The sequence below is a fragment of the Microtus pennsylvanicus genome, chromosome 10, assembly GCF_037038515.1.
Source record: "Microtus pennsylvanicus isolate mMicPen1 chromosome 10, mMicPen1.hap1, whole genome shotgun sequence".
In the NCBI taxonomy this organism is placed as follows: Eukaryota; Metazoa; Chordata; class Mammalia; order Rodentia; family Cricetidae; genus Microtus; species Microtus pennsylvanicus.
The window spans coordinates 85,439,276-85,466,249 of NC_134588.1; the positions used below are offsets into that span (position 1 = coordinate 85,439,276).

General features: G+C 42.9%; 1 protein-coding gene across 19 annotated transcripts in view; it reads left to right on the forward strand.

Moving 5' to 3' along the window:
* The window catches only part of Erc2 (ELKS/RAB6-interacting/CAST family member 2), an 885,961-nt gene that overhangs the window by 129,705 nt on the left and 729,282 nt on the right, over positions 1-26,974 (forward strand). For 13 of the 19 annotated variants that reach the window (XR_012912096.1, XR_012912099.1, XR_012912100.1 and 10 more), the window contains exons 3-4: positions 17,126-17,149; positions 17,779-18,195. Coding sequence is in view for 13 of the 19 variants with exons in the window: in XM_075988882.1 (XP_075844997.1) it covers positions 17,126-17,149; positions 17,779-18,195 (441 nt within the window). In the remaining 6 variants the exon portion in view is untranslated. The remainder of the gene's footprint in view (positions 1-17,125; positions 17,150-17,778; positions 18,196-26,974) is intronic. The other 6 variants (XR_012912098.1, XR_012912101.1, XM_075988876.1 and 3 more) reach the window with 1 other exon arrangement.

Sequence of the window (26,974 nt, forward strand, 5' to 3'; positions counted from 1 at the left end):
TTCTTAGGTGTGTGGATTGATATCTGGGTCTTTGATTCAATTCCATTGGTTCTTCTGTCTGTTTTTATGCCAATACCAGGCTATTTTCATTACGCTAGCTCTATAGTAGAGTTTAAAGTCAGGGATGGTGATGCCTCTAGAAATTCCTTTATTATAGAGGATTGTTTTGACTATCTTGTTTATATATATATTTACATACACATAAAGTGCTTTTGAAGTCTGTGAAGATTTTTTATGGGATTTTGATGAACATTGCATTGAATCTGTAGATTGCTTTTGGTAAGATTGCCATTTTTACTGTGTTAATATTACCTACCCAAGAGCATGGGCTATCTTTCCATTTTCTGGTGTCTTCTTCAATTTCTTTTTTCAAAGATTTAAAGTTCTTAATATGCAGGTCTTTGACTTGTTTAGTTAGAGTTATCCCAAGATACTTTATGCTATTTGTGGCTATTGTGAAGGGTGATGCTTCTCTGATTTCTTTCTAAGCCTGTTTATCATCTGTATAAAGAGGCTATTGAGTTTTTTGAGTTATTCTTGTATCCTGCTACACTACTGAAGGTGTTTATGAGTTGTAGAAGCTCCCTAGTAGAATTTTTGAGATCACTTATATATACTATCACATCATCAGCAAATAGTAAGAGTTTGATTTCTTCTTTTCTGATTTGTATCCCCTTGATCTCCTTTTGTTGTCTAAATGCTCTAGCTAAAATCTCAAGTACTAAATTGAATAGATATGGAGAGAGTGGACAATCTTGTCTTGTTTTTGATTTCAGTGGGATCGCTTTGATTTTCTCTCAATTTAGTGTGATGTTGGCCTTTGGCTCGCTGTATACTGCCTTTATTATGTGGCTCTTCTGGGAATTACCATAGATTTTTCTGCTGTGTTTTCCCTTCTTCACTACCAACTTTCTATGCTCTTTGCCCTTGCCCGTTGTGCTTCCTCAATAAGTGGGATTTTTTGAAACCTTTGCTTGCCAAGATTCCAGATCCTCTTGGACAGTTTTATGTAACTTTTTTCTCTTCCATTGACTTGGATTCTAGTTCTAACTTTCTCAGTGAAGCATGTGGTAGTCTAATGTGATGGGTGAGACTTTTCTTCCTTGATCCATGGAGTCACTGAAGTAGAGTGAAGAACAAGGCCAGTTGTCATGGAGCTTGGCTGTGGGTGGAGAGAGCTCTTAAGAAGAGCACATTAGAAGAGCCAGTCATGATAAGACACCTTTATTAATAATCCAATTCATTCATACATACACTGAAGTTATTATCTGACACAGTAGCGTTAGGACAAGAGCTTGAGTTCAAGAGTCAGGCTCAAATCTTGCTTACATTGAGCACGCCAGAACTTCCCAGGACATGCCAGGACTCCCCAGGACACACCAGGACTCCCCAGGACACTCCAGGACTCTCCAGGACACTCCAGGACTCTCCAAGACACTCCAGGACTCCCCAGGGCACGTCAGGACTCCCCTGAGGACACGCCAGGACTCCCCAGGACATGCCAGGATTCCCCAGGACACGCCAGGACTCCCCCAGGACACACCAGGACTCCCCGAGGACACGCCACGACTCCCCCGAGAACACACCAGGACTCCCCAAGGACACGCCAGGACTCCCCAGGACACGCCAGGACTCCCCGAGGACATGCCAGGACTCCCATGTGATCCCCATGCCTGCAGGGTTCCTCGCCAGCTATTTAAAGTTATCCTTTTACTTCTGACAGTTTCTGTAGTCCTAGCTTTCAGTTCTATCTATGTAAGCATACACACATCAACATTCTAAAATAGAGACAGGCTAACTTTCATTGTTCGGGGTGTGTTATGCACGATTCTCACTCATGATCTTTGATCACCATGGCAACAGTCCCCTTGGCTCCTTCAGCGCTGACTCAGTTTCTTCCCTTCAGTCCAGGTCAAACTTCGGTTTTAGTTTTTCAAAAATTCTTCTACAGTTGTTGAGTTTTAAATTTTTCCTCTTTCATTTCTTCTCTGTTTATTAGTGAGCGACTTGGATATAGCACTGGACTTGTTTGTGAGTGTACGTTTATCGCGGCAAGCGTCCCTTGTACTGCCTTGCTGAACCCCATAGACTTTCATACGCGTTTCTGTTTTTGTTTCCCTCAAGATAGCTTTTTATTTTCCTTTGGATTTCTTTCTTTCCTTAGTGATTGTTCAGAAGTACCCTGGAATTGTTTTTATTTCTCTCTGTGGGTGTTCCTAGACCTATAGGCCCTGTGAAATGAATGCCAGAGTTAGATGCAGGCAGGCCTTGGTGACTCTTTCTTCAGGGAAACTAATTTCATTTTCTTCTGCCCTGAGATAGAGTTCAGGATGTGATCGCTCCATATCCACAGCTCACTGCTGTTGTGTGGGGAAACTCAGCTGTGACTTCCTCATAGTCCTTTCCTCTTTGGCCCCCCTTCTACCACGTCCTCCTCGATCCTGCCTGGCCTCTGGACGGCAGCTCTCGGCTCCACACACTACTTTAGTTTTCCCTTGGGTTTTGCTCTCGGGAATTTCCCACTATGCCTCCCACACCACACACAGCAGTGCTTTTGCATTGGCTCTGCCTTCTGCAACTGTTTGTTGGTGGTCATCCGCTCTGCCAATGGAGTGTCAGCTGCAATCTAGGCCTCTCTTGCTGACATTTTGCCTGCATTCTCCCATCCTCTTTAGAACAGCCTCTGTGCCTGCGTTTCTTGCCCCCCACAGACCAAGCATCTGAACACGTGGTCTCAGTTGGCATTGTTTGAGAAGGTTGTGGAGTCTTGCTGGAGGAAGCATGTCACTGAACGGTTTCTGCGAATATACAGCTCTGCCCTGCCCCTCTCTCCCCCTCCCTTCCTCCTCTGTGCACTTGACATGTGACTGTTCAGCTTTATGCTCCGGCTGGCAGGCCTCCTCAGCCATTTTGGACCCCCTCTGGAACTGTAAGACACCCCCAAACTCTTTCTTCCCGAAGTGACTGTTGGTCACGGTGTTTGTCACAGTGACAGCACCATGGTTACTACAGTGCCCTTGATTTATTGTTCAAAATTGAATAGTATAGGAAGTAGTAGAATATTTCTGCAGATTTTTTAAAAATTTCAATAGTATTTAAACTAATCAAAATATCCTTTTAAGCCCTTTCTATTCTCTGTGACTAATATAGGTAAGTGGACTGTTCTCTGAAAATATCTTTCTCCTTTCAGGTCTCTGCTGAAATAAATGTCACATTACCAGAGGAAGCATGGTCGCTTGCTTACCATATTGCATAAGACATCACTTCTGCCAAGTCTGGCTGCCCACCTCTACTGTGCTCATATCTTATTTATTTATGCGTTTACCATATCTTGACATGCTGTACTATTGTTTATTGGTTGTCTTATATTCTCTCTAGATATTCAGTTCTATAAGCTTGAGAATATTGTCTTTTTTTTCTGGCTTCCATTGCTGTAGTCTCCAAGCCTAGTTTTGTACCATTGTATCTGGGACATAGTAGATAAGACAGGGTTCATTGTGTATGGCTGGCTGTCCTGGAACTTGCTGTGTAGACCAGACTGACCTCTAGCTCAAAGATGCCCTTTCTGCTTCTGTCTCCTGAGTGTTGGGATTAAAGGTGACATTACCGAGTGATTGAAGTAAAATCACCACATAATTTTGTTTTGTAGAATATCATTAAAATTAAAACAAAGATACTTTGAGTTCTGTCTGTTGGTGAAGGCCTGCAGTCCCAGCAACTCAAGAGACTGAGGCATGAGAATCAAGTTTAAAGCCAGCAAGGGGAACTTAATGAGATTCAGTCTCAAACTGAAAAGTTTAAAAAAAAGTTAAAAAAAAAGGGGGCCAGAGATATAGTTCAATTTTGAACACTTGTCTGGTCCTGACCCCCATTCCACTGAGACAGGATCTCATGTGTTCCAGGCTGGCCTGTGGAGTTAAGATTGTTTTGAACTTTTGATCTTCCTGACTCCTGGGATTACAGGTGTGCACCATCACTTCCTGTTTATAGAATGCTGAGGATGAGTCCAGGGCTAGGCCATGCACTCGATAAACTTAGCTACATCTCCAGACTTCCTAAAATGTGCCCTCCCTCATCATTTAAAAGCTTTCTTAAAGGGATAAATGCCATGTGTGCTGCAGACACTGCTCTTGCTGTGTTTATTTTCTCCTTTCTATAGCCATAAACCTGTAATTCTTCACATTCTTGTTTATTTCCCTCTAGATTTTTTAGTTGAAGAAGTAAAATGCTCAAAGATGCAGTAAAAAAACAACTTCACTCATTTCGCAGACCCGAGTCTCTAAGGTTTTGTGCAGCGAGCTGCTCTCAGTTCACAGCCGAAGACCTGAACAATGATGAGGGACAATGATCCACTTTAAATGGGGTGCAGATGTGTGGATTCAGGAGGGCCTTTGGCTTTGCTGTAACTTGGGGAGAGCTTTAGTATATTGAAATTTATGTAACCCAGGACCAATAGTTCATCTTCCTAGGAAGAATGCCCAGAAGGCCTGGAGTGAGTAAGAGCTTGCCTTGGTTCCTCTTGTCTGCAGTTCAGTGACTCTGGTTCTGGCTCCAGCCGAGCCTGCACTGTCAGATCCTTTCCACCCCTCTTGGACTTGCTAGGTCAACTCTGTTCCAGGGCTAGAGCTGAAAGCCATTCTCTCCTCTTCTTTGCTTTAAAAGTCCCAAGTGAATTGTAAAACCAAAGAAATATCCATAGATGAAAGAAGCACTTTGCAAGACCTTGTTTAAAAATACTTTTTACTGTACTTTGGAGAAAAATTCTCTTCTCCCTTACTGGTTTAAAGATTTGAAAAAGAATCTGAAAGCATATGAAATCTCTATGTGCTCATGAATGAACATACATGGTTTCTGAATCTTCACTAAGGATATCTTTTGTCGTGAACAATAGGTACACAATTATCCAGATAAAGTAAAAAAAAGACTTCAAGCTAGTTGTGCAAGATTGCTGTCAAGGATCTCGTTTCTTAGACATCTAACGTATTTATCATCGTGATTGTAAAAGGACTGTTCTCATTTCTCTGTCTCTCTGTCCCTCCTCTCCCTTCCCTCCTGGTTCCATCATTGATAACAGGGATCATCAGTTGTCAGTTTGGAGCCTTTTCCAGGTTCCAAAATGGCCCGTTAGTTCTCCACATTCATCCTACACAGTTCTCCCTCTAAGCCCACTGTAAAGTCTGTATGCTCTTAGGGCAGAAGAAGATTAAGCCTCAGAAGCTTCCTGAAAGGTGTTTTCTGAGAAATCATTTCAGAGAGAAGTTACTTCATCCTGGTTGGAATGAATCTTCTGTGCCAGGTCCCCAGACCTCAGAGCCTCCGGCTAGCAGCGTGGGGTTCAGAGTGGCTGTGGCAGCCGTACCATCAGTGGCATGCGGTCTCCACTGCTTCTGGCTGTTGCGCATGTCCTGGCGCTAATTGTGTGGTGATCAAATCCCCTCTGGCTTTCAGTACCAAACAAAACTGGGTCGAAGAAGCAGAAAAATGGGGAGGAATAGTGCCTGCAGGTTGGGTGCCGTGGCTTGCAGCTAGCGGTGCAGTCATCTTGGCAGTGACTTTGCACAAACTGTGGTTAGTTTATCCTCAGTAAGCAAGGCTGCTTTTCCTTCTGATCCCCACCCCTGGTACTGTTTAGAGGTTGGTTCTATTAATTTTTGTGTTGTCTCTTTGCAAGGAACAGTCAGGTTTACTCATTTGAGACAGAAGATTATTGTGTGGTTTGCTTCAGGTTGGCCATGAAAATGGCCAGACTTAAAAGTTTGCATGGTTGAAAGATTTTGTTTGTGTAGAACACAGACACATGTGATTCCATCTTTCTTCTACTCTAAGTCCATTCTTTTCCCATGGCATTATGGGAAGATTTCACACAAGCCTAGGTAGGTTTGCTATTTCAATGGTGGCTTTCAAAAGGATGGCTGCCACACTGTTGATCAGCGGTGGACGTCTGGCTCAAGCTGGGCCTGGTGTGCTGTCTGCCTTGTGTGTTTTCATTTTGGAAGGAGGTGCTGAGAACAAGTCACGCACTTCTCTCAGAGTCTTGCTATGTCCCGTCTCCCCCTTTCCCTGCCTGTACTTTCTCGGAGGCAGGCACACTCTGCTCTGTTTTTCTGCGTGCCCCCTTTGACTTAAGACAGGACAAAGTGATTTTCTTTTGCATTCAACCCAAAGAATCGTAACTAAAGTAACAGTTTTAAGTATGTAAGTTGTTTATGGGAAGACTATTTGACAAATACAAGCAGGAACCTGGAAGGTATCAGTGAAATGCCTGTCTCTCATCACTCAATCTTTCCTTTGTTCTTCCTTTCTCTTTCTTTCTTTTCTCCTTCTCTTCGTTTTATTACCGCTATCATCATTATTAGTTATTATTGGTGTGTGCATGAGTGTGCGTTTGTATGCACATGCATGGGCATGTCATGATGTGTGTGTAGGTCAGAGGATAACATTTGGGAGTCAGTTCTCTTCTACCTAGCGGGAGCAGAGTCTCTTGTTTCTGTAATGTGCTGTGCTCCTGTTTGGCTGACCCCCAAGCGTCCGGCCAGTTCTCGCATCCATACCTCCCATCTCGCTGTGGGCGTGTTGAGATTACCAATGTGTCCTGCTTCATCTGGCTTTTTTTCACATGGGTTCCGGGGTGGAACTTATGCTTGCTCAGGGAGCACTTTCACCTGATAAGCCATTTCACTGTTCCCCCATCACCCAACATTTTTCACAGCTTCTTTGAGATATACTTGACATACAATAAAACTCACAGCTTAAAATTCTGCAATTCAGGGAATTTTAAAATATATTCACAACATTGTAAATTAGTAATAATTATCCAAATAAAATGTAGCATTCTCTCCCTTCCTGTATCTTTAGTAGTCACTCTAGCTTCCATATACGTAGCAGTGATCACTTTGGTCTCTGTTTTGTTTTTGTCTGCTGACAATACATTTTTTAATGACATATTGACCACACTCCCTTTCACGGGACTTCTATGTTCCTTTCCTCATTGCTAAGACAAAATGCCCACATGAACAACTGAAGGAAGACAAGGTCTGTTTGCTCGCAGTGGAAGAGGGTGCTCAGCAGTCCTGTTGGGAAAGCGGGGCAGACAGATGTGAGGCTGCTGGTCACGTGACCTCTGCATTCAGGAAGCAGAAAGAGGTGAATGCTGGTGCCACCCATATGCAGAGCCGGTCTTCCTACTCAGTTAAACCTCTCTGGGGGTGCCCTGACAGATGGCAAGAGGCTTGTCTTCCTGATGATTCTAAGGACCTTCAAGCAGATACTGATCACATGGGGTGTGGTTCATTTTTTTTATCTTAAATGAATTATTTACTCATGTTCTCTTTTTCTCCACACACACACACACACACACACACACACACACACACACACACACATCTGCGTGCATATTCATTACATGTTTACACATTAAGTGTTTAGACATTTTGGGGAAACAGTGGCTAAGTATCCTATTTTCATACCAGAGAGAAGGGTCCTGGCCTTCAATTCTAATGCTTAAATAAAATGGAAGACTCTTTGAATTCCTAGGCTACTCGAGAACCAGTAGAGTCATGTTTCCCTAGTACATTAAGTCCTGATCTGAAGAAGTTTCAACCTTGACTCTATGAGGTTTTTCTCATCACTGAAAATCACACCAAGACGTCAGACAGGCACAGGCACCCAGAAATGTAGCTCAGCACCAAGATCAGACAGGCAAATGCAGCTTAGCACCGAGACATCAGACAGGCACCCAGAAGTGCGGCTCAGAGGCAGAATAGACCAAGGAAAAGAGTGAGTGTTAAGTGCAGAAAGGTGTTTCTGATGATCATTTAAAAGCTCCTCTCAGATTATCTCTTTAAATAATGATAATAATGGTATCAAATAACAGTGAAGAGTTGACATTTTATAAATTTATTATTAAATTTATTAAACATTAATAATTTAACATTTCTATATTCTCTAAAATAAATGAGTATATACAGTTACATATCTTATATAATTATAGGGTTTATAGTTATATTTGCATATACATAAGTTAAATTGATAGGATTTCTTCTCTGACAGGGAAAGGAATCTTGGCACATAGGCCTGTCAGATAGCAGACAGTTAGTAGTGGTTGTGAAGCAACAGATAACCTGCCTCGTTCTTTGTCTTGTAGTCCCTGTGTTGGGGGTACTGCTTATAGCTTACTTGAGCTTAATCAGTCACAGAAACTGGCGTTCAGGCCCTTGGGGCTGTACCTCCTTTCTGTGTGTATTGCATTTTCTGTTTGCATTTTTATTAGCAAAATAGCTTTGGTTAAAGAAATAGTAAGGTTTAAGATGTTTCTTAAACATTTTTTCATGTGTCTACAGATGCCCCAAGGATCATGCCATAACTTTAGATTCTTACCCAGCAGGTGTGTGGCTGTTCCTTCTGGCTAGAGCTGCTGGTCTAAGGACACTGTATGACCTGTGTCCTTCCTTTCCCTTCCCTGGGGTGGAATGGCCCAAGAAACAGTGAGAAAGAAGCAGGTGGTCCTAAGGAGAATCTCTTCTCACTAAAGTTTTGAATAGAAGGGTTTGAGTTCAGCTAGGGTCCCCATTTGGCTTATGTAGGTAGTATTATCATTTATCCAGGCAATTGAAATTAATTGAGATAAACCTTTTTACCTACTCTGAAATACTTAGGTGGTTGCCATTTGTTATAGGAATGGGTTGTGTGACGGCAAAGAGAAGATAACAGGAAAAAGGGACAATAAAGACTTTTAGGTGCCACCTAAAAAGGTTTGCTAAGCAATTAAATTCAAGTACTGACTGAAGTACTGTCCTGTGGCCTTGTGTGACTCAGACTGTTAATACTGTAGTTTTTTTTAAACTATCAGCACTAGATTATACATTTGAGGTTATTTCTTGAAACTCACTAAAAAAGTTTCTAACTTGCTTTTCTTTTTTTTTTTAAATAGAAAATGATTTTCCCCCATACAACATATTCTGATTATGGCTTCCCCTCCTCCTCCCAGATCTTCCCCACGTCATTACCCACTCGAATCCACACCCTTTATTTCTTTCTCTCTGTCATTAGAAAACAAATAGGCTTCTAAAAATTAACAACAAACAGGAAAAAGAGCCAAATAAAAAAGCACAAGAAACACACACACCTAGACACACACAGATATAGGCACATGCACACACATATACACATTCTCACACACAGAAATCCCACATAAATACAAGATCAGAAGCCATAATACATTGATAAAAGGCTATATGGCAAAAAAAATAGAGCTGAGACAAAGCGTTATGAGAGTTAGTTTTGTGTTGTCTTTTGCTGCTGTGCCCAGCTTCTTAGACTTCAGCTGGTTTTTAAACTTAGGTCAGGTTGGGAAGTGGTGACTGACAGTAGGGGATGCTATTGTCCTGTAGTTGCTTTTATATTATGGATAGTATGAGAAATATAGCTTAACCTTCAGAACAGGAATGGTTGGTATTCTTGAGAACCCCTTGCAGAATTACATGCCGGCCAGTTAATTGGAAATCAATTACATCCACTCTTTGAGCGGGTCTTAAAACAACTGTTTCCTGTTTTCCCTTAGTTAGGAAAATGCCAAAGTGCTTAGTGTATTCTTTCCACTGTTGCATTTGTTTGATGATTGAAGATTTATGTTCAGTAGGCCCATCTCTGTTTCTTGCTTAAATAGAGGGAGGAAAAAGAGAATTTCACATTCTGGGCCTCTAGCCATCACTATCTCAAAATAATGATACCATTCCTTACGTTCCAGACCCCGTGCTTCTTGGTTTATGGGAACCACTGTGCTTACTGAACAAGCATTTCATGTTGTCTTTGCGTGAACTCCACCAGTTAGTTAAAATCATTGCCTTTTATTTATGGACGAAGCATCAGTAGTTAGAGTGCTCTAGTGATTCGCTGAAAGCAACACAGGATGTACTGGGTAGATAGATTGGGAGTAAAAATTCTGCTCTTCTTCACTGCTCTCAGAAGGCCAGATTAAGATTAGTGATTTTTTCCCCCAGACCATATAACTAGTTGGATGCAAAGCTATAGTTGGAACACGAATTCTTGAATCTAAGCTCAATGTAATATTCCAGAAGCATGTCACCTTAGAGTATTGGTATGTAATAAAAACCAGAACTCCTTGCTTATGAAGGCAAACTTCCTTATGTATTCTGTCTTTTGTGTTATTAATCTTGGCAAAATGCCACGTATCCACCAAAGTGGGTTCTGCTGTTGTTAGTGACACCATGTCTGTGTCAGAAGCCCAGGGTCCTGCTGCCTCTCAAAGTCACCAGTCAGCAGGACTCTGACTTCGTCCAGCTCCCTTTGCTGTCCCCTACACTAAGGAAGGGCCCGGGCCCGTGTGTTTGAATATTCTTCCCTTCATACCCTTCTCAGCACACCGAGCCTTCCACCAGCTCGCGCACATGTTTCTAGCTGGTCTCTTTGTCTTTTCACATGCATGGCTTAGCCCAGGGAAGCTTTGGAGCCACGATGAGTACACACAGGATTACAGAGAAAGGGAACAGAGAACCTGCCCTAAAAATGTGATTAGAGACAATGGGAAAATGATTAATAAGAAAATAAAGTCACAAGAGGAGTGGAACAGGCTAAGTGGTCTGCAGAGAGATTCTGTTTTCTTTGAAAGAGTTATACTTAATCCTTGTCTGAGAAGAAGTATGGATTTATTTAAAAAAAGGAGAAATTTCAAGATTTCTGGGTATAAGCCAATTCATATTTTTATATAGCTTGGAGACAGTTTTGTAGCAGTGGGGCCTGAAACTGCTTCACAGTGCAAAAACTTTATCAGTTTTTGTTTTTTTCCCCACAGTGTGGAAAAGAGCTTAAGGTCACAAATTTTTAAAAAATCTGCCAGGAACTCATATTTTCCATGTTTGGGGATAAGACACAGATTCTAAACATCTGGCTAGTGCCTATTTAAATAATTGTGTGTTCCATGCACATCATACATATATAATTATATTTTCATTCTATTTACCTTTCTGTATTTTAGACATTCTGAAATCTGGATTAGATTCTGACTCCAGTAGCTATTGGAAGTTGGCCTTCTAAACATTGGCTCAGGCAAAGCGTGTGTCTCTCTTCCTCGTTTTTCCACATAAACTCGTGTATGGTTTGGTTTTTTGCATCTTCATTGTTCTTCTTTTCTCTTTATAAAAATGAGCTGAGGATGGGAACTCATGGGAGCTGTGTAAAACGAAGTTCTGTGAGAGGGTAGAGTTGGCCTCAAGTTTAGACTCTGGCTCGTATCCGCCCGTGATGTGAGTGCAGTGTGATCCTCTGAGCCACCCCGATTTATCCTCCTGTGAAGTGGACAGAGGTTTGGCAGCGTCAGAGCTGTGCGGGCAGAGGAATGTGCTGGCAGGCGTGAGGAGAGAGAGGGACAGAGTGAACTGAGGTCTAGGGCAGCACCGCTCCACTCCTCACAGAGAGGACCGGAAGCCTGGCCTCCTCCCCGCTGTGGCCTTGTGCCTACTGACTGGTGGCTCAGTCTCTTCTGACTCATCTTCCCTGTGGGATCTGAGTGTGGCTGTTACGTGCACCATGGGACAGTGCTGTCCCTTTCAGTGCAGGGATTACCAGGGTACTTGTTTTGTGTGTGAATGCTTGAGAGTTTAAAAGGAAGGGTAAGTTGTTTTACTGCTAATGTACCCATTCCTCCCACTCAGCACAGCCTCCAAGTGAACGTATGAGCAGCTCACGGGATGCCGTCCCAGGGAAGCTACATTGGGAAGCTGAGAGTATGGCCTAGTTCACACTTGCTGCAGAAGGAACATTTTATCTGAACTCAGTGATATAAGGTAGTCTTTCACCCCCCAATTTCCAGATGAGAAGTCAGACTCAGGCTAAGAAACACATTCTTTATCACACAGCTAGGATGTGATCCGGCCAGGATTGGAACATGCTCCAGAATGTAGGATGCTATATGCTACATTACCTTTCTCCTCTGTGTGAGTAGGTGCCTCTGAAGCTCAGAAGAGAGTGTCTGATTCCCTGATTCCCTGATTCCCTGATCTGGAGTTACAGACAATTGTGAGCCGCTAGATGCAGGTGCTAGGAATGGAGTTTGTGTACTCTGGGAGAGCAGTATGTCTTCTTAGCCACAGAATCCCTCCCTCCCTCCCTCCCTCCCTCCCTCCCTCCCTCCTTCCCTCCCTCCCTCCCTCCTTCCCTTTTCTGTAGGGAGAGTGGTGCAGGACTAGCATGTGTTTTTGAAACTTCAAAGTCCATCCCTGATGGCACACTTCCTCCAACAAGATCACACCTCCCAAATCCTTCTAATCCTTTTAAATAGTGCCACTCCCTGGTTACTAAGCATTCAAATATATGACCCTAGGGGGGGCATTCTTATTCAAATCACCACACTTTCCAACTTACCTCTCATCTCTCCTCCAAATTTCACACCCTCAAAAAAATAACTCACTGAGTCCAGTTTGTGTTGCTCATATATTCACAAATGTGGGACCACCTATTGGAGCATGACCAACCTACCAGGGGCCATATTCTTTCCTCAGCTGGGGTGGGGACTCAGGAGCTTCTCCTTCAGTTCTGCTGGAGCATTGACTGAGTTAATCTTATGCAGACACCCACAGCTGTCAGTCCATTAGTCTATTAGTGCAGTGGCTTCTCGTGTCCAGAAGCCATGGTTTTGTTTTGGTCCTCCTGACTGGTGGCTCTTCCGGTCTTTCTGCTCCCTCTTCCATGATGTCCTTGGGAAACAGGCATAATCCAGATGTTCCAAGTAAGGTTCAGCATTCCACAGACACTTGTTCTCTTATGAATTTTTGTCTTAACTACCATCTGCTGCACAGAGAAATTTTTCTGATGAGGACTGAGTGTAGCCTTGCCTTTGGCAGCTGGTACCCTCAAGCTTTTAATTCTTCACACAACCAAGTTCCTTCCACAGATGGTCTTAGATCAACTGTCCTTGAGGTATCCTATACTGTTTAAGCACTGGGTGGGCTCAGTACTGTGGAATAAGTTATTTAGGTTATGTCACGTCCTTCCTATAGGACACGCCATGGCAACCTAGGTTGTCACAGTCTAGAGTCATGCCCTTTCTGTCTGCTTTTCTAGTACCAACTACAGGATCCCTGAAGTAAAGATTTTGTCTTTGTTGGGGCACAGGTGTGTTCTCTTGGGCCTGTAACCTGTGTGCATCTGTTGTTCTCATTTGTAAATGAGGTTGACAACCTAATTTTTAAGTTCCTTGAAAGCCCTGGAAGATCCAATTCCAGGTAAGCAGGTGGGTTGCCCTCTTCAGAATGTGGGACTTTGTTGTGGCGGTCTCTGAAGTGACCTTAGCCCATCCTGACTGGTGGGGTGTGTGCTCTGTGCCTGGCACATTGAGCTTTGTAAGCAGTCACTCACTTAATCACCATTAAATGATTTTATTTCATTGGAGTGAATACCTTTTATCTCTACTTTATCTCTCTCACAAACATGGAACCTAAGAGGCTATTGTTGTTAGTGCAAAATTTCTTAGCAAGGGTGCTATTACATTTAAAAATTAAAATTATCATTCTTAAATATCTAACCTGAGATAAGGATATCCAGCAAATTTATGAAACTGACTGAGCTATTTTTTACTTTTATTTTTCATTACAGTGTCTGTGTACATGGTGTGTGTGGGGGCATATACACCACAGTATACCTTTGGAGGCCATAGGACATATTTCATTTTCACCTTCTACCCTTATATGAGTTTCTGGGTTCAAGCTCAAGTTTCCAGGCTTAGGAGGCAAGAGTACGACTGAACCGTTTTGCTGGCTCAAGTTGAGTTTCTTAAAGATTGAGTAATTAGAGATAAAAAGGAAGAGATAGAGTTGGGGGTAGGGGATAAAGTGATATCAAAGGAGATGTCTTCCTAGTTCCTGTGTTCAAGGATATGAACCGAAAGATGATCAAGGCTTAGCAGGTGTATACATTTTGCTAAGAAATCCTTTGTGCAGAAACCAGGTTATGAATGTTTAAGTTTGGACATATAAACATTAAAATAGAGCAAAAACTAAATGCAAACATAGATTTGAGACATTTAGGAAACGAAGTTTAGACTGAGTATCCCATTGTATTTGCCCATGTTGTGACTAACGGACTAATGGAAAAGTGTTTCTTAATAACATGTAAACTACAAGCTTCCTTTTAGCTACCTTTCTACAAAATATAGCATGGATAGGATGGCTAATTCTAAATTGTGAGAATTGCTCCAGCTGATATACATGCCCACCCGTCTGCTGTAACCACCCCGCTCCGTTCTTAGCGCGTTCTAAAAGACTTGCTCCACTTCTAAGCCCACTTGCAATTATGGTTCGGGCAGGGATGCGGAGGCCAGAGGGGCTAGATAAGTGTCTGGCTATGCCCCTTGTCAAGCTGAACGAGCTGGAACAACTTGCGTAATTTGTGTCTACATTCTCATACTGCATGTGGAGATCGTAACAGTGTGTACCCTCTCTGGGCTGTTAGGAAAGTTGGCTAGAGCTTGGAGCCATATGTGGCAGATGTAAGTCCTGTCCAGGTTTTCAGTGTGATTGTTCCTTAGTAGGTTTGCTTTCTCTTTTGCTCTGAACTTTTCCATGGGCTCTTCAGTTTGCAACTTTATGCTATGGGCAGACTCTCGTTTTTCCTTGAAGTCACCACACATTGGTGGGATCTACATAGCCCTTCCCATGGTGATAGCTTCTCTGTGTGTCTTGCTACCCAGCTATGACTTTCTGTCATGACTCTCATGACACAGTGTCTCTTCTGTGGCTTTACTTCTTAACCTGTGGACAGGAGCTATGAACATGAGCTACTTTCTCTTCCTCTTGTTTTATATTTTATGAGTCTGAGAGATAGAAGATAAATGTATACTGAATGGATAAATGGCGCTCCTCTTCTTCCCTTAAACTGTGCATCTGTTTTATTCCAGGAAGAAGATAGGCATTAGACCGAGCCCTACTGTTTAGATATGAGAACAGAGGTCCAGGGTGATAGACAACTTGTCCACTCAGGGACAGTTCTTTTCCTGTTATATTGCCAGTGTTGGCACGTGTGATCAGAGCATTGGTTCAAATTTGTTTTGGAACCTCCTTCTGACTTGTTTATGAGTCTTGTAACACACACACACACACAGAACAAACATGATTTTTGGTTGCTCTCAGGAAAGACAATTTCCATTCTCATCATCTTGATTCATCGCATTTGTCTCCAAATTAACTTGCATCAACTTGGAAACCCACACCACTGTCAAAGGACAAAGACATGCTAGGGGAAAGCACATTTAAGTAGTCAGAAGACTGTAGCTAAAGCACACCCCAAAGCAGGCCCAAAGTTGCTCCAGTGCAATGTTTGATTGGTTTAGATGTGGGGTCTTGGTGGAGAAAGATCATATGGCCCTGTGCTTTTAGTTTATACTTTCTGCGACAGCTTTATTGAGGTAAAAATGATTTATCTTACAGTTTACACCCCGTGAGTACAAATTGTCAGTTCTCATATATTCACAGAGCCGTGCAGCTAACACCACCACCTAGCCTGAGAAAGTGTTTATCACACTGGTAGAAACATCGTAGAGGTCCGTAGTTATACTGTCTTCTTTTCTGTAATCAATCTGCCATGAATTTGCTTATCTGATATTGTGTAAGTGAAATCGCACTGTTTTTGGTCTTTTGTGACTGACTTCTTTTGTGCTGACATAATATTTTTCAGGGTCATCCTTTAGTTATAGCACCCCGTTTTCTATCTAAATAATATTTAATTGACTGGATACATCACATATGTGCACTGATTAATTGTTAGACACATGGATTATTTGTACTTTTTGGCCAATGTCAACAATGCTGCTATAAATGCCTGTATATAAACAAGCCGATTAAATAGATAAATAAAATTTAGTATATCTCTATAATGGAATAAGATTCAGTTATAGGATGCAATGGGATGTTGATACTTGCTAAAACAAGTACTAAACTCTGAATGCATATGAAACCAAAGAAGCCACTTACTGCATGATTTCACTGATAAGAAATGTCTTTCATAGGCAAAGTTTTAGAGGCAGAAAGATTATTGGCTCCCAGGGCTTTGGTCTTGGGAAGGAAATGGGAAGTCGATTGCTAAAAGGTACAGCGTTCCTTTCTGTGCTGATAAACATGATAAAAACGGTGTTGATGGTTACACAGCTTTGTGAATAAAGGACCCTGAAACTTACATTTGTAAGATTGTGTTGTATCATGAAGTAATCAGTACTCTATGTCCATATGTAGCATTCAGTATCCCACACAGTTAAGAAGAACACCCCTCAAGGAACTTCTCATTCCCGAGTGTGCAGACGAAGTGTGACATTCTAGAGTGTAATCCAGCAGTGTGCAACACTGGGCTAGTTTTTGGGTGAAGCCACATTCAGAAAGATCTCAGCACCTCCGGGTATCAGCCACAGGACTTCAGACAGATTTCAAATGTTGACTGTTCCAATATTTATATAGCTCAGACGTAGTATTATCTGTGCCTTACAACACCATGAGTCCCTGTGGGCGGGAGCCCTGTCTTACGTCCAGCTTGACTCCTCTGCTTAGTGTTGCGGTCTGGTTCATAGTCCGTGAATGAATGAGTAACTGCTATTTTTGAAGCTTCCTGGTATGTCCCTGGGCAAAAACCGTCTTCAGGTTTGTGGCTGCCGCCTCTGAACAGTCTGAGGTTGGTCTGGAAAGGAAGACATGAATTCACCAGCTGACTTCATTCAAGGGTTTCTTTTTGCCAATGTTAACTATTTTCTCTGGTGCTCTCCACTGTGGTGGCAGGAAACAATGTTTTGGGTACTCTATAGATTTCCTCTCTGGTAAGATAGCCAAAAATTGTGGGTGGGTCAGAGACAGAGGGGAAACAAAAGGCTATTGAAATAAGCCTCGATTGGCTTCTCGTTCTTTCTTTCATTTTTTTTTTTTTTTTGCATTGATCCAGCTTCAATGCTCTGAATTGTGTGTAGCTTATGGGTGTTGGCGTAATGAGAATTTTTTTCCTTTTTCTTTTTGTTCTTTTGTGAAGGTAGTCTATGTTGATTAAGTTCTTTTAGTTGAATATCCTTTGCTTGCACTGGACTTTTCTTTATGTTGATTTTTTGCTTCGTTTTTTTTTCATTTCCCATGCTGTTCAGTTATTGGATGCCAGAAGAACCAAGGTTTGTCCACTCTTTGCAGCTTGTTTGTTTTGCGCTGCATAGCTTCACCTCCTCGTGTGTTTGAATGTGCTGTCTGTGTCTCCATTTAGTCCCTTTTGCTTGCAGAGGCAGTAATCCTGTTTACTAAACCTGTTCGCAGCTTTATTTGTAAAAAAATAAAGTCCTTGTTTGCGTCTACCCGTATTGGATCCTATGATTTTCATTTTTAAATGGCTATGCATTTATCATGGAAAATGATGGATTGAGAACATCTTAGGAAACAAGGAATACTGAGTCTGGAGTGTTGTGGGCCCAAGAAGATGTGTTTCATGAAAACCTCCCCCTAACTCTTGCCCTTCCTAATTTAAACCCCGTAGATGTATGATTTCCCACGTGGTCGACACTAATATACCGTTTCTGTGTGTGTGTACATTTCTCTCCTCCTAAGACATTCAGAAAGCATCACTGAATTAATTACCCTCTCCATGTGCTGTTCCATGCTTCTGAAGTCACCGTGGAGGACTTCATACCTGGCCCCTGGACCTCATGATTAACATTCCATCTTCATGGTGTGGTAGTGGCGGATAGCACAATGACCTGTGTATTGACTTTCCTCCTTTCTCCTCTCCTGCTCCATCTTTCTCCTGTAGCATCTGCAGTTGACCATCCAGGCCCTTCAGGATGAGCTGCGGACCCAGAGAGACCTCAACCACCTCCTGCAGCAAGAGAGCGGCAACCGAGGGGCGGAGCACTTCACCATCGAGCTGACGGAGGAGAACTTCCGCAGGCTCCAAGCTGAGCACGACAGACAGGCCAAGGAGCTGTTCCTTCTGCGGAAGACACTGGAGGAAATGGAATTGAGAATTGAAACACAGAAGCAGACCCTCAATGCCCGAGATGAGTCCATTAAAAAGCTGCTGGAGATGCTGCAGAGTAAAGGGTTACCATCCAAAAGCCTCGAGGATGACAGTGAGCGCACACGGCGGATGGCAGAGGCCGAGTCTCAGGTCAGCCACTTGGAGGTGATTTTAGACCAGAAGGAGAAGGAAAACATCCATCTGAGAGAGGTAAGGGCATCAGTCAGCCCCCCACCCCCCCGCCACCAGAGCCTCGTTTTCGGTGCTAAATCTGTTGTTAAGCTGTTTCATCAGTTGGAAAACGCCTGTAGTCTCAACCTCGTTCCCCTGTCATCGGCTCCTTACTCTGCTCTGCCCATGGCTGTTAAAGTAGAATTGGGTGTGCACTTCCTTCTGCACTCCTCACACGCATCTGGTTGCCAGTCAAGCTTGTGCAGCACACAGTCACTCTAAGTTGCTTTCTGGTCACTTTTCCACAGGTGGCTATGGTTTTGGGAGCTTTAGGGACAGGTCTGGTTAAGTTTGGTTGTTGGCCAAATATCTCTCTAAAGAAACAAACCAAATAGGCATTTTCATAACTGAATCGGCGACAGAGTTTATGGAAAGCGGAAGGCGTGTGTGCTTCTGAAAAGAATGGTAAAATGTACAGAGCGACTCTGACCATTTAGGTTTAAGATAATCCTCGTCTGCGTTTACATTTGTCTAGAACAGACTGTTCCAGGGTTTCTGAGTATGTGTTCCGTCCTTAGTGTATTAAATCATTTGAAGTCATCCGGAGGCAGTTTCTCTGGCTGGCCACCACCGCTGAATGTCGAGATGCTCAGATATCTGAGAATTTATGGTTAGTTAAAGCTTAGAAAAAAATGTGTGTGTCGGCCAGGGCTTGAAATGGTTAGCACAGTTTTCTTGCTACTGTGGTAGAGATGTATCTAAAAGTATCATGTAGGCAAAACTGCTAAAGGGAGACACATACCGCATAGCAAATTGCAGGCCTTAGATACGTTTTCAAAACGCATATTTGTGTTTTGATATTTGACAGTGCTAAATACTAATTCCACAGTAGCCTAGATTTCTTGGTATTGAATACCTGTTGAGGTGGGCAGCTGCCCTGAGAGTTCCTTGTTTGCTGTTAAGAAAGTGTGGCTTCCTTGCTAAGATTTGCTAAGATACCAATACTCCCATAAGGTTTCCCTCATATTGTTTGTATGTGCTTGGAATATTATTTTAGCAGACTTTGGTATTTTCAAATCTAATGTCCTTTACTCTTAATCTCACTTGTTTTATTTTCATGAGGTCTTAGCTGCATATTTTGGAAACCACATGGCTTGGTTTTATATTAAGATACTTAAAGAGGTGTTTTGTTGGCCTGCTCTATCCATCTGAATTCCAAGAGTGTGAACGTGGTGGGCAGATTTCTAAAGTGATCTCTAGTGGTCCTTACAACTTGGAATTCACGCCCTAGTGTAATTACGTTCTCTCGAGGACCGGATGTAGAGACTTGCATCTAAAAGAAATAGTACGGCAGAAGCAATGGATGTTGATGCCACGTCCAAGTGATGTTACAGGAGACTGAAGCTTCTACCTTGTTGCCTTCATAGTGTTTTGGTAAAGCAAGCTGCTGTGTAGAAAGGTTGGATGGTAAGAACAGGAGGGCAACCTTCAGCCAGCATCCAGTGAGGCGAGGAGGTTTGCGGCATGTAAGCCAGCAATGAAACCGCCGGCAGCCACAGCTGAGCATCCGATGAGGTAATGAGTGCTAGCCTATGCCAGAGCTGCAGCCTTGGGAGACATAGGGAAGCAAAGGACCCAGCTAAGCTGGGCTTGGTCCCTTGACCCATGGCGGGGGAGGTAATGAACATGTGTTTTTTTGAGCTGATTAATTTGGGGGTCATCTGTTATGCAACAGTGTGCCACTAATACACAGAGCAGCAACTCCCCCCCACCCCTGTTCCTCCTTTGTGATTCTCCAGTCTAGTCTAAAGAAGAAGAACAATAAACATCATGGCTTGCATGGAGAGCATTATATTTTGAAATGTTACTTATGTTGTCTCAGAATTATTGTAGTAGAGCATCTCTCTCTGTTGTTAGGAAAATCCACTGCTTTAGTTTGGGACCAAGAAATGGTGTTATATATGTAGCCAGAGTGGGATGCCAGAGAAACCACCAGTCTAAGTGCACACATACATACACCCCCTCTCCATGCTGGCTTCTTGTCTAAGCGCACACATATACCCCCTCTCCATGCTGGCTGGCTTCTTGTCTAAGCGCACACATACACCCCCTCTCCATGCTGGCTTCTTGTGGTCAGGGTGGAGCTGCTCCTTTTCTGCTTTAGATTTTGCTTCTAAGTAGTGCTTACTCGATGCTGTCTTGGTTCATTTGTGTGGTCATTTCCATTTAAAAGAATGGAAACACAATTCATATTTTTCTGAAATGGATTGGTTCTCACAGAGGTCTTCTGTGGGTGCAGATTATGTTAACATCACTTTGAGAGGTGTTACAGAAAGGGCGGCCTGCACTCTCAACCGGTTGTATCGATCATCAAACCAGCCAGCTGACTGTCCTAGTCTTGGCTCATCAAGAACAGACAATATCTAAAAGTATGCCTATGTTAAAAATACACATCTTAAATTTGGATTCAGTGAACATAGTTTAGAGGTTTAAAAGACCTTCTTTCCTAAGAGAAGACTGTAGTAGCTTGTGAGGTCCTTTGTTTAATTTTTAGGAATTTGGGGAGTCTGCTCTTAAGTCATTGGTGACTTGAAATTGGTCATGGTTGGGCTAGTTCCACCTCAGAAACGGACACATGCATCCTTAGTCGATCACACAGAACTGTTACTCCTGTCTTCCAAGTGGACGGATGAAGCAGGCTGTGAAGAGATCAGTGTGGGAATCAGCGGAGTGGGACCTCCAGCCAGCATGTGGTGAGGACTAGCAGGCCTCCTCCCCTTCTCAAGAGCCATTCCCGAAGCCGTTCACCAGCTGAGGAAAGAGCAGGCCATACTTACTAACCATGTCAGCAAGAAGGGCGTCTCAGAGTCGGAATGTTAAACACTGGAAGAACTCTGACTTTAACGTCATTATTGATTCATAGTTCAAATGTTTCAGCAGTATCTGCGTGGTTGGCATTTGTAGATGCTGTGTGCTGAGTCCCTGAAGTCTGGAGACTCCTCGTTCATTTGGCGGTTCGCTTATTCAGTAGTTAGGGGGAATCGTTTGTTCGTGTGTTTGGAACAGGGTCTAGTTAGTACTCCAGATTGGCTTTGAATTTGCTAGATAGCCTAGGCTGGCCTCAAGCTTGTCACCTTCCTTCCTTAGCATCTGGAGTCCTGCACTATAGGTGTGTGCCCCTCACTGCATACGTTTTTATTGAGTATCTATTGAGAGTGTGGGATGGTAACTGATAGCTCGACTTGATTTCTATTGTGAGAAGTAGGTGGGCACATAGAGGAGTGTTATGAAAAAGCGAGGGAGGCATAAAGCCCCAGGTGAGGCTAATTTCCAGCTTGGTGGCTAGGAAAAGTGCCTTGCTGAGGCCTCTCTATGATCATGATCTGAGTCCAGTGACTAAAGGAGCCGGCCAGGGAAGGACCTCAGAAGATGGTTTTCCTCACCTTCTAGGAGATAGGCGCTACTATTTGTCCTTCTTGCCTGGGGGACCTGAAGGACAAAGGGCATCAAGAAGCTTGCTACTGTTGCATAGGCAGCAAATGGTAGAGATGTTTTTTGAACCATGTTGACTTAGTCTCAGCTCTGATTTCATTATGTCCCTTTTTTAAGGAACATCTTTGCTGGAGTGCTCTGGACAGAACAGGCATTTTGTGAGAAAAGAAAAAGGTCACTTCTAGACAGAGGACTTAGGAAAGGCGGGGAATCTCAAAATATGTGACTCACTTTTACTGTACTGGCGTTCTTTGTAAGATGCTTTGGAAAAATGGTAATGCTAGAGAATTATGTTTCTGACCCATAAAACATTCAACACACAAACAGTTGTTTTCCAACCAAAAGTCTGGGTCATTTCCTTCATTAATTATCCTTTAAGGCCGATTTCATTGTAAGCTGTTTCCGTGTTCTCCACTGCGGCTTAAAATGCACTTCTGTCACAGCGTTTTCAATGGTAATAGAACAATATGTCTGACAGCTTTTGTTATTAAACTAGTAAGACTAACTCAGCATGACAATGGAAACGGCCTGACCTCTGCTAATTAAAATGAATTTAAACCAGGATTTAAAGTGTTCTTGAGGTTTTAACTTCGGTGTGTTCCTGATTTCTTTTTCATGACGTGCAGTTCAGTCCAGTCGGAGCTGTGGTACAATGCTGGCGGAGTGGGGTGGTAGCGGCTTCATGATTCATGTTCAGGCAGAGGCTGGACCTCACAGATCTCCCATCCCCAGGCCCCTTACAGCCCATTGTTTCAGGCACTCTGGAGTTGGCAGGAATTGCACATGAGGCAGAGTGGCTTACTCTAGTGTCCTCTTGTTTTCCTGTGGCCTGGAACAGGCTGAGAGTCAAACCACTCTTCGTGGAGCAGGAGACAGCAGCAACAGCAGTAACAACAACAAAATGAATGTGGTGACCTCGGCTTATGTGAAACGCTCAAATCCGTGCCAGGAGCGACGACTGACATGTGAGGGGCCGGCCGAGACTCAGTATTACTCACCACGTCATCCATGCTTTGCCACACAGGCCGATTAGATAAGACAGGGTTTGATGGCTTACCTTGTACTCTAGCCTTTTCTGAAAACGTACTGCTCTGTGTAAACGATCCAGAATACCCTCCATCTCACTGAAGAGAGAAAGTACATAATGCGCTATTCTCACATTTGTTAGATGTACACTGAAGGAGTCTTAGGGCAGAACCAGAGGTCTTCGTGGACTTGCCTTACTCTCAGGCGGTGGGTGCGAAGAGTTTATCTTGTGCTGCCATGGTTATGGATGTTTTATGCTAATTTCTTGGGGTCAGCTAGCTTTTCTTCAGTAGTAGAAGCCAAAGAACCCTCAAGCCACTGGGGCTTCTAACAGCCCAAGGTCAGCAAAATTCAGGACACAGGGTCTGAGTTCATCTTCTGTTCTGAGAGGAGGCAGTGAGAAGTAGATAATGTGAATTCCTGATCAATGTGTTTATCTATCTAGAATGTTCTGAGGCTAATGGAAGATCCACCAAGGCCAAGGTTGTCACCTTGAGCTTTATGTCTTTGCTGATGGATCAAACCTCCTTTATCAGATTTCTGTTCAGATTTCTACATGATGCTTCAGTCAGCCCCTGCCCCGTCAAAACCACGTGGCCTCATTCTCTTTAGCATGCCTGTCCTTAGTTCTGCTGACTGCACTACAATTTTGCTGATGTAGACATATCTAATTCTGACTCTACAGATTCAGTCATTCTATTTCTATTCACAAGGCTTATCACAGAAAATATTCTGAACACACAGACTTAGCATTTATATGTGCAGGGTCTTTTTATAAGATTTCTTTCCCCCATATATTATAAAAATGAACCATTATTCCCATTTTAACATAATGTCTTAAAAAAAGAACCCGATTAGTAGTCTATGAGTATTCTCATATCCCAAATATTTGCCTGTAGATGTTCAGCAAATATTTTAATTAGTGGAAATTATTTAAAACACTTAGAGAATTTTTCAGTAGTTTATTTTGGGTACATAATATATTGGTGTGCAAGATACTATGAGAGTATCTGGGGCAGGGCATAGCGCAAGCTCAAGCAAGTGCATGCAAACTCACAATGCATAAGCAAAACTGGCCAGAACAACCTGCCAGCGAACCAAAAGCACAGTAGCTAATGACACACACTCCTAGCCAATCACAACGCTCCAGCAGTGACCACCAGTTTCAAAAGGACCAACCAAAAACATTTCTGCAGCAGCTTAATATCCCTAACTCCATAAAAACCCTGGCCCTTTTACAATAAAGAGCCTTTACATTGGAATCTTTCAGAGTCATTGCCTCCGCATCTTCTCACCTCTCGCCCCCAGGAAATGGGGATTGCACAAAAGGCAGCAGCAGCAAGCCCTCAATAACTACAAGTATCCATGTCAGCTTTGTGATTAAAACATAGATCACACGTACTAATGCTTACTCTGTGCACCCTGTGCTCTGTTGCACTGTTACCATCCTTGTTATATAGAGTGAGTAGTGAGTCCCCAAATGACATGCAACTATGTCGGAGCTGGGGCAACTCAGTCTGGCTCAAACCTTGTACCACTGCTTGAGGTGTTCCCTAGGAGGACATGGAGTAACGGTTAGATGTTGTGCAGTTTAAAGGGAGTAGAGCTGGTGACTGGCTTCACACGTGGCAGGCTGATCCTCAAGAGATGGGAGTCTTACCAGAAATTTTGGGGAGTCCCACCAAAGTCACTGCACTGGGGAAACTGGGGTCTTCTCTTGGGGTCCATAGTCTCATTGATAAAATAATTTAAGAACTGATTCTCCTTGGACTTCCCACAGGTCAGGGAACCCTGATTGCTCTTCGAGCTGATGAGGGAGAGGGACTTGATCGGGGGAGGGGAAGGGAAATGGGAGGCAGTGGTGGGGAGGAGGCAGAAATCCTTAATAAATAAATAAATTTAAAAAAAAAACTGATTCTCAAGGAAGCTCAAAGACAGTTTTATTTATTTATTTATTTATCTTTTTTTTTATTGAGCTATATATTCCCCCTCCCTTCCTCTCCCCTCCCCTTCTACTCTCTCCCACAGGCCCCATGTTCCAAATTTACTCAGGAGATCTTGTCTTTTTCTGCTTCCCTTGTAGATTAGATACATGTATGTCTCTCTTAGGGTCCTCTTTGTTGTCTAGGTTCTCTGGGATTGTGATTTTTAGGCTGGTTTTTCTTTGCCTTATGTCTAAAAGCCACTTATGGGTGAGTACATATGATATTTGTCTTTCTGGGTCTGGGTTACCTCACTCAATATGATGTTTTCTAGATTCATCCATTTGCCTGCAAATTTCAAGATGTCATTAATTTTTCTGCTGTGTACTACTCCATTGTGTAAATGTACCATATTTTCCTTATCAAGGGACATTTCCTTGATCAAGGAACATTTAGGTTGTTTCCAGGTTCTGGCTATGACAAACAATGCTGCTATGAACATAGTTGAGCACATTTTCTTGTGGTGATTAAGCATCCTTTGGGTATATACGCAAAAGTGGTATTGCTGGCTCTTGAGGTAGGTGGTTTCCTAATTTTCTGAGAAATTGTCACACTGATTTCCATAGCAAGTGTACCAGTTTGCATTCCCACCAGCAATGCAGGAGTGTTCCCTTTACCCCACATCCTCTCCAGCAGAAGTTTTTTTTTTTTTTTTTTTTTTTTTTTTTTTTTTTTTTTGAGACAGGGTTTCTCTGTGGTTTTGGAGCCTGTCCTGGAACTAGCTCTTGTAGACCAGGCTGGTCTCGAACTCACAGAGATCCACCTGCCTCTGCCTCCCGAGTGCTGGGATTAAAGGCGTGCGCCACCACCGCCCGGCTCTCTCCAGCAGAAGTTGTCATCATTGTTTTTGATCTTGGCCATTCTTACAGGTGTAAGATGGAATCTCAGAGTTGTTCTGACGGCTAAGGATGTTGAGCATTTCCTTAAGTGTCTTTCAGTCATTTTAGATTCCTCTGTTGAGAATTCTCTGTTTAGTTCTGTACCCATTTTTTTAATTTATTTATTTATTAAGGATTTCTGCCTCCTCCCCGCCACCTTTTTTATTGTATTATTTGTTCTTTGATGACCAATTTCTTGAGTTCTTTGTATATTTTGGAAATCAGCCCTCTGTCTGATATGGGGTTGGTGAAGATCTTTTCCCATTCTGTAGGCTGTTGTTTGTCTTGTTGACTGTGTCCTTTGCTTTACAGAAACTTTTCAGTTTCAGGAGGTCCCATTTATTAATTGTTTCTCTCAGTGTCTGTGCTGCTGGGGTTACATTTGGGAAGTAGTCTTCTGTGCCAATGTGTTCAAATGTACTTCCCACTTTCTTGTCTATGAGGTTCACTGTGGTTGGCTTTATGTTGAGGTCTTTGATCCATTTGGACTTGAGTTTTGTGCATGGGGATCGATATGGATCTATCTTCATTCTTCTACATGTTGACATTCAGTTATGCCAGCACCATTTGTTGAATATGAGTTCTTTTTCCCATTTTATATTTTTTGCTTTTTTTTGATCAAAAATCAGGTATTTGTAGATGTGTGGATTGATATCCAGGTCTTTGATTCAGTTCCATTGGTCCTCCTGTCTTTTTTTATGCCAATACCAGGCTGTTTTCAGTACTCTAGCTCTGTAGTAGAGTTTAAAGTCATGGATTGAAACTCCAGAAGTTTCAAAGACAGTTTTATTAGAATTGAAAAGAAAACTCCAGGGCAGAGAAGTTGCAGTCTCGGGAACTCACCTGAGAAGGGGCTTGAGAAGAGAAAGAGGAAACGCCATGCCATTTCTAAGTAGCTGCATGGCAGCACCTGAAGGAGAGGAGAGCTTCGGAGAAGGAGTGAAAAAGCCCAAGTACTAGAGAAGGCTCGCTTAGGCTCTGGCCACTACCTGACGGAGAGAAGAAGCCTTATACCTTTCTGAGTCAAGACTCAGAAAAGCAGGCAGACCTAACAGAGCCCTACAGTGGCTGCATAGTGGTTGTATTGGGGTGGAAATTCTGGGAAGAAAAAGTACATTTTCTTATTAAGGGATAATTCATCCTATGTCTTTTTTAAAACTTTTATTTTTATTTATGTTTCTCTGTGCGTGCTGATATGTGGGTATGTGAGTGCCGGTGCCTGTGGAGAGCATTGGGCCCCCTGAGCTGGAGCTGCAGACATTTGTAAGTCTCCCAGAATGGGCCCTGGGAACTGAACTCGAGTCCTCAGAAGAACAGCAAATGTTCTTAACTGCGGAGCTGTTTTTCCAGCTCTTCAGCATGGCTGAAAATGTATTCCCCTTCCTGAGGGGTAGCCCCTTAGCTAGGTGACTGACCTGCTCACCTGCAATGTTGTTCTCC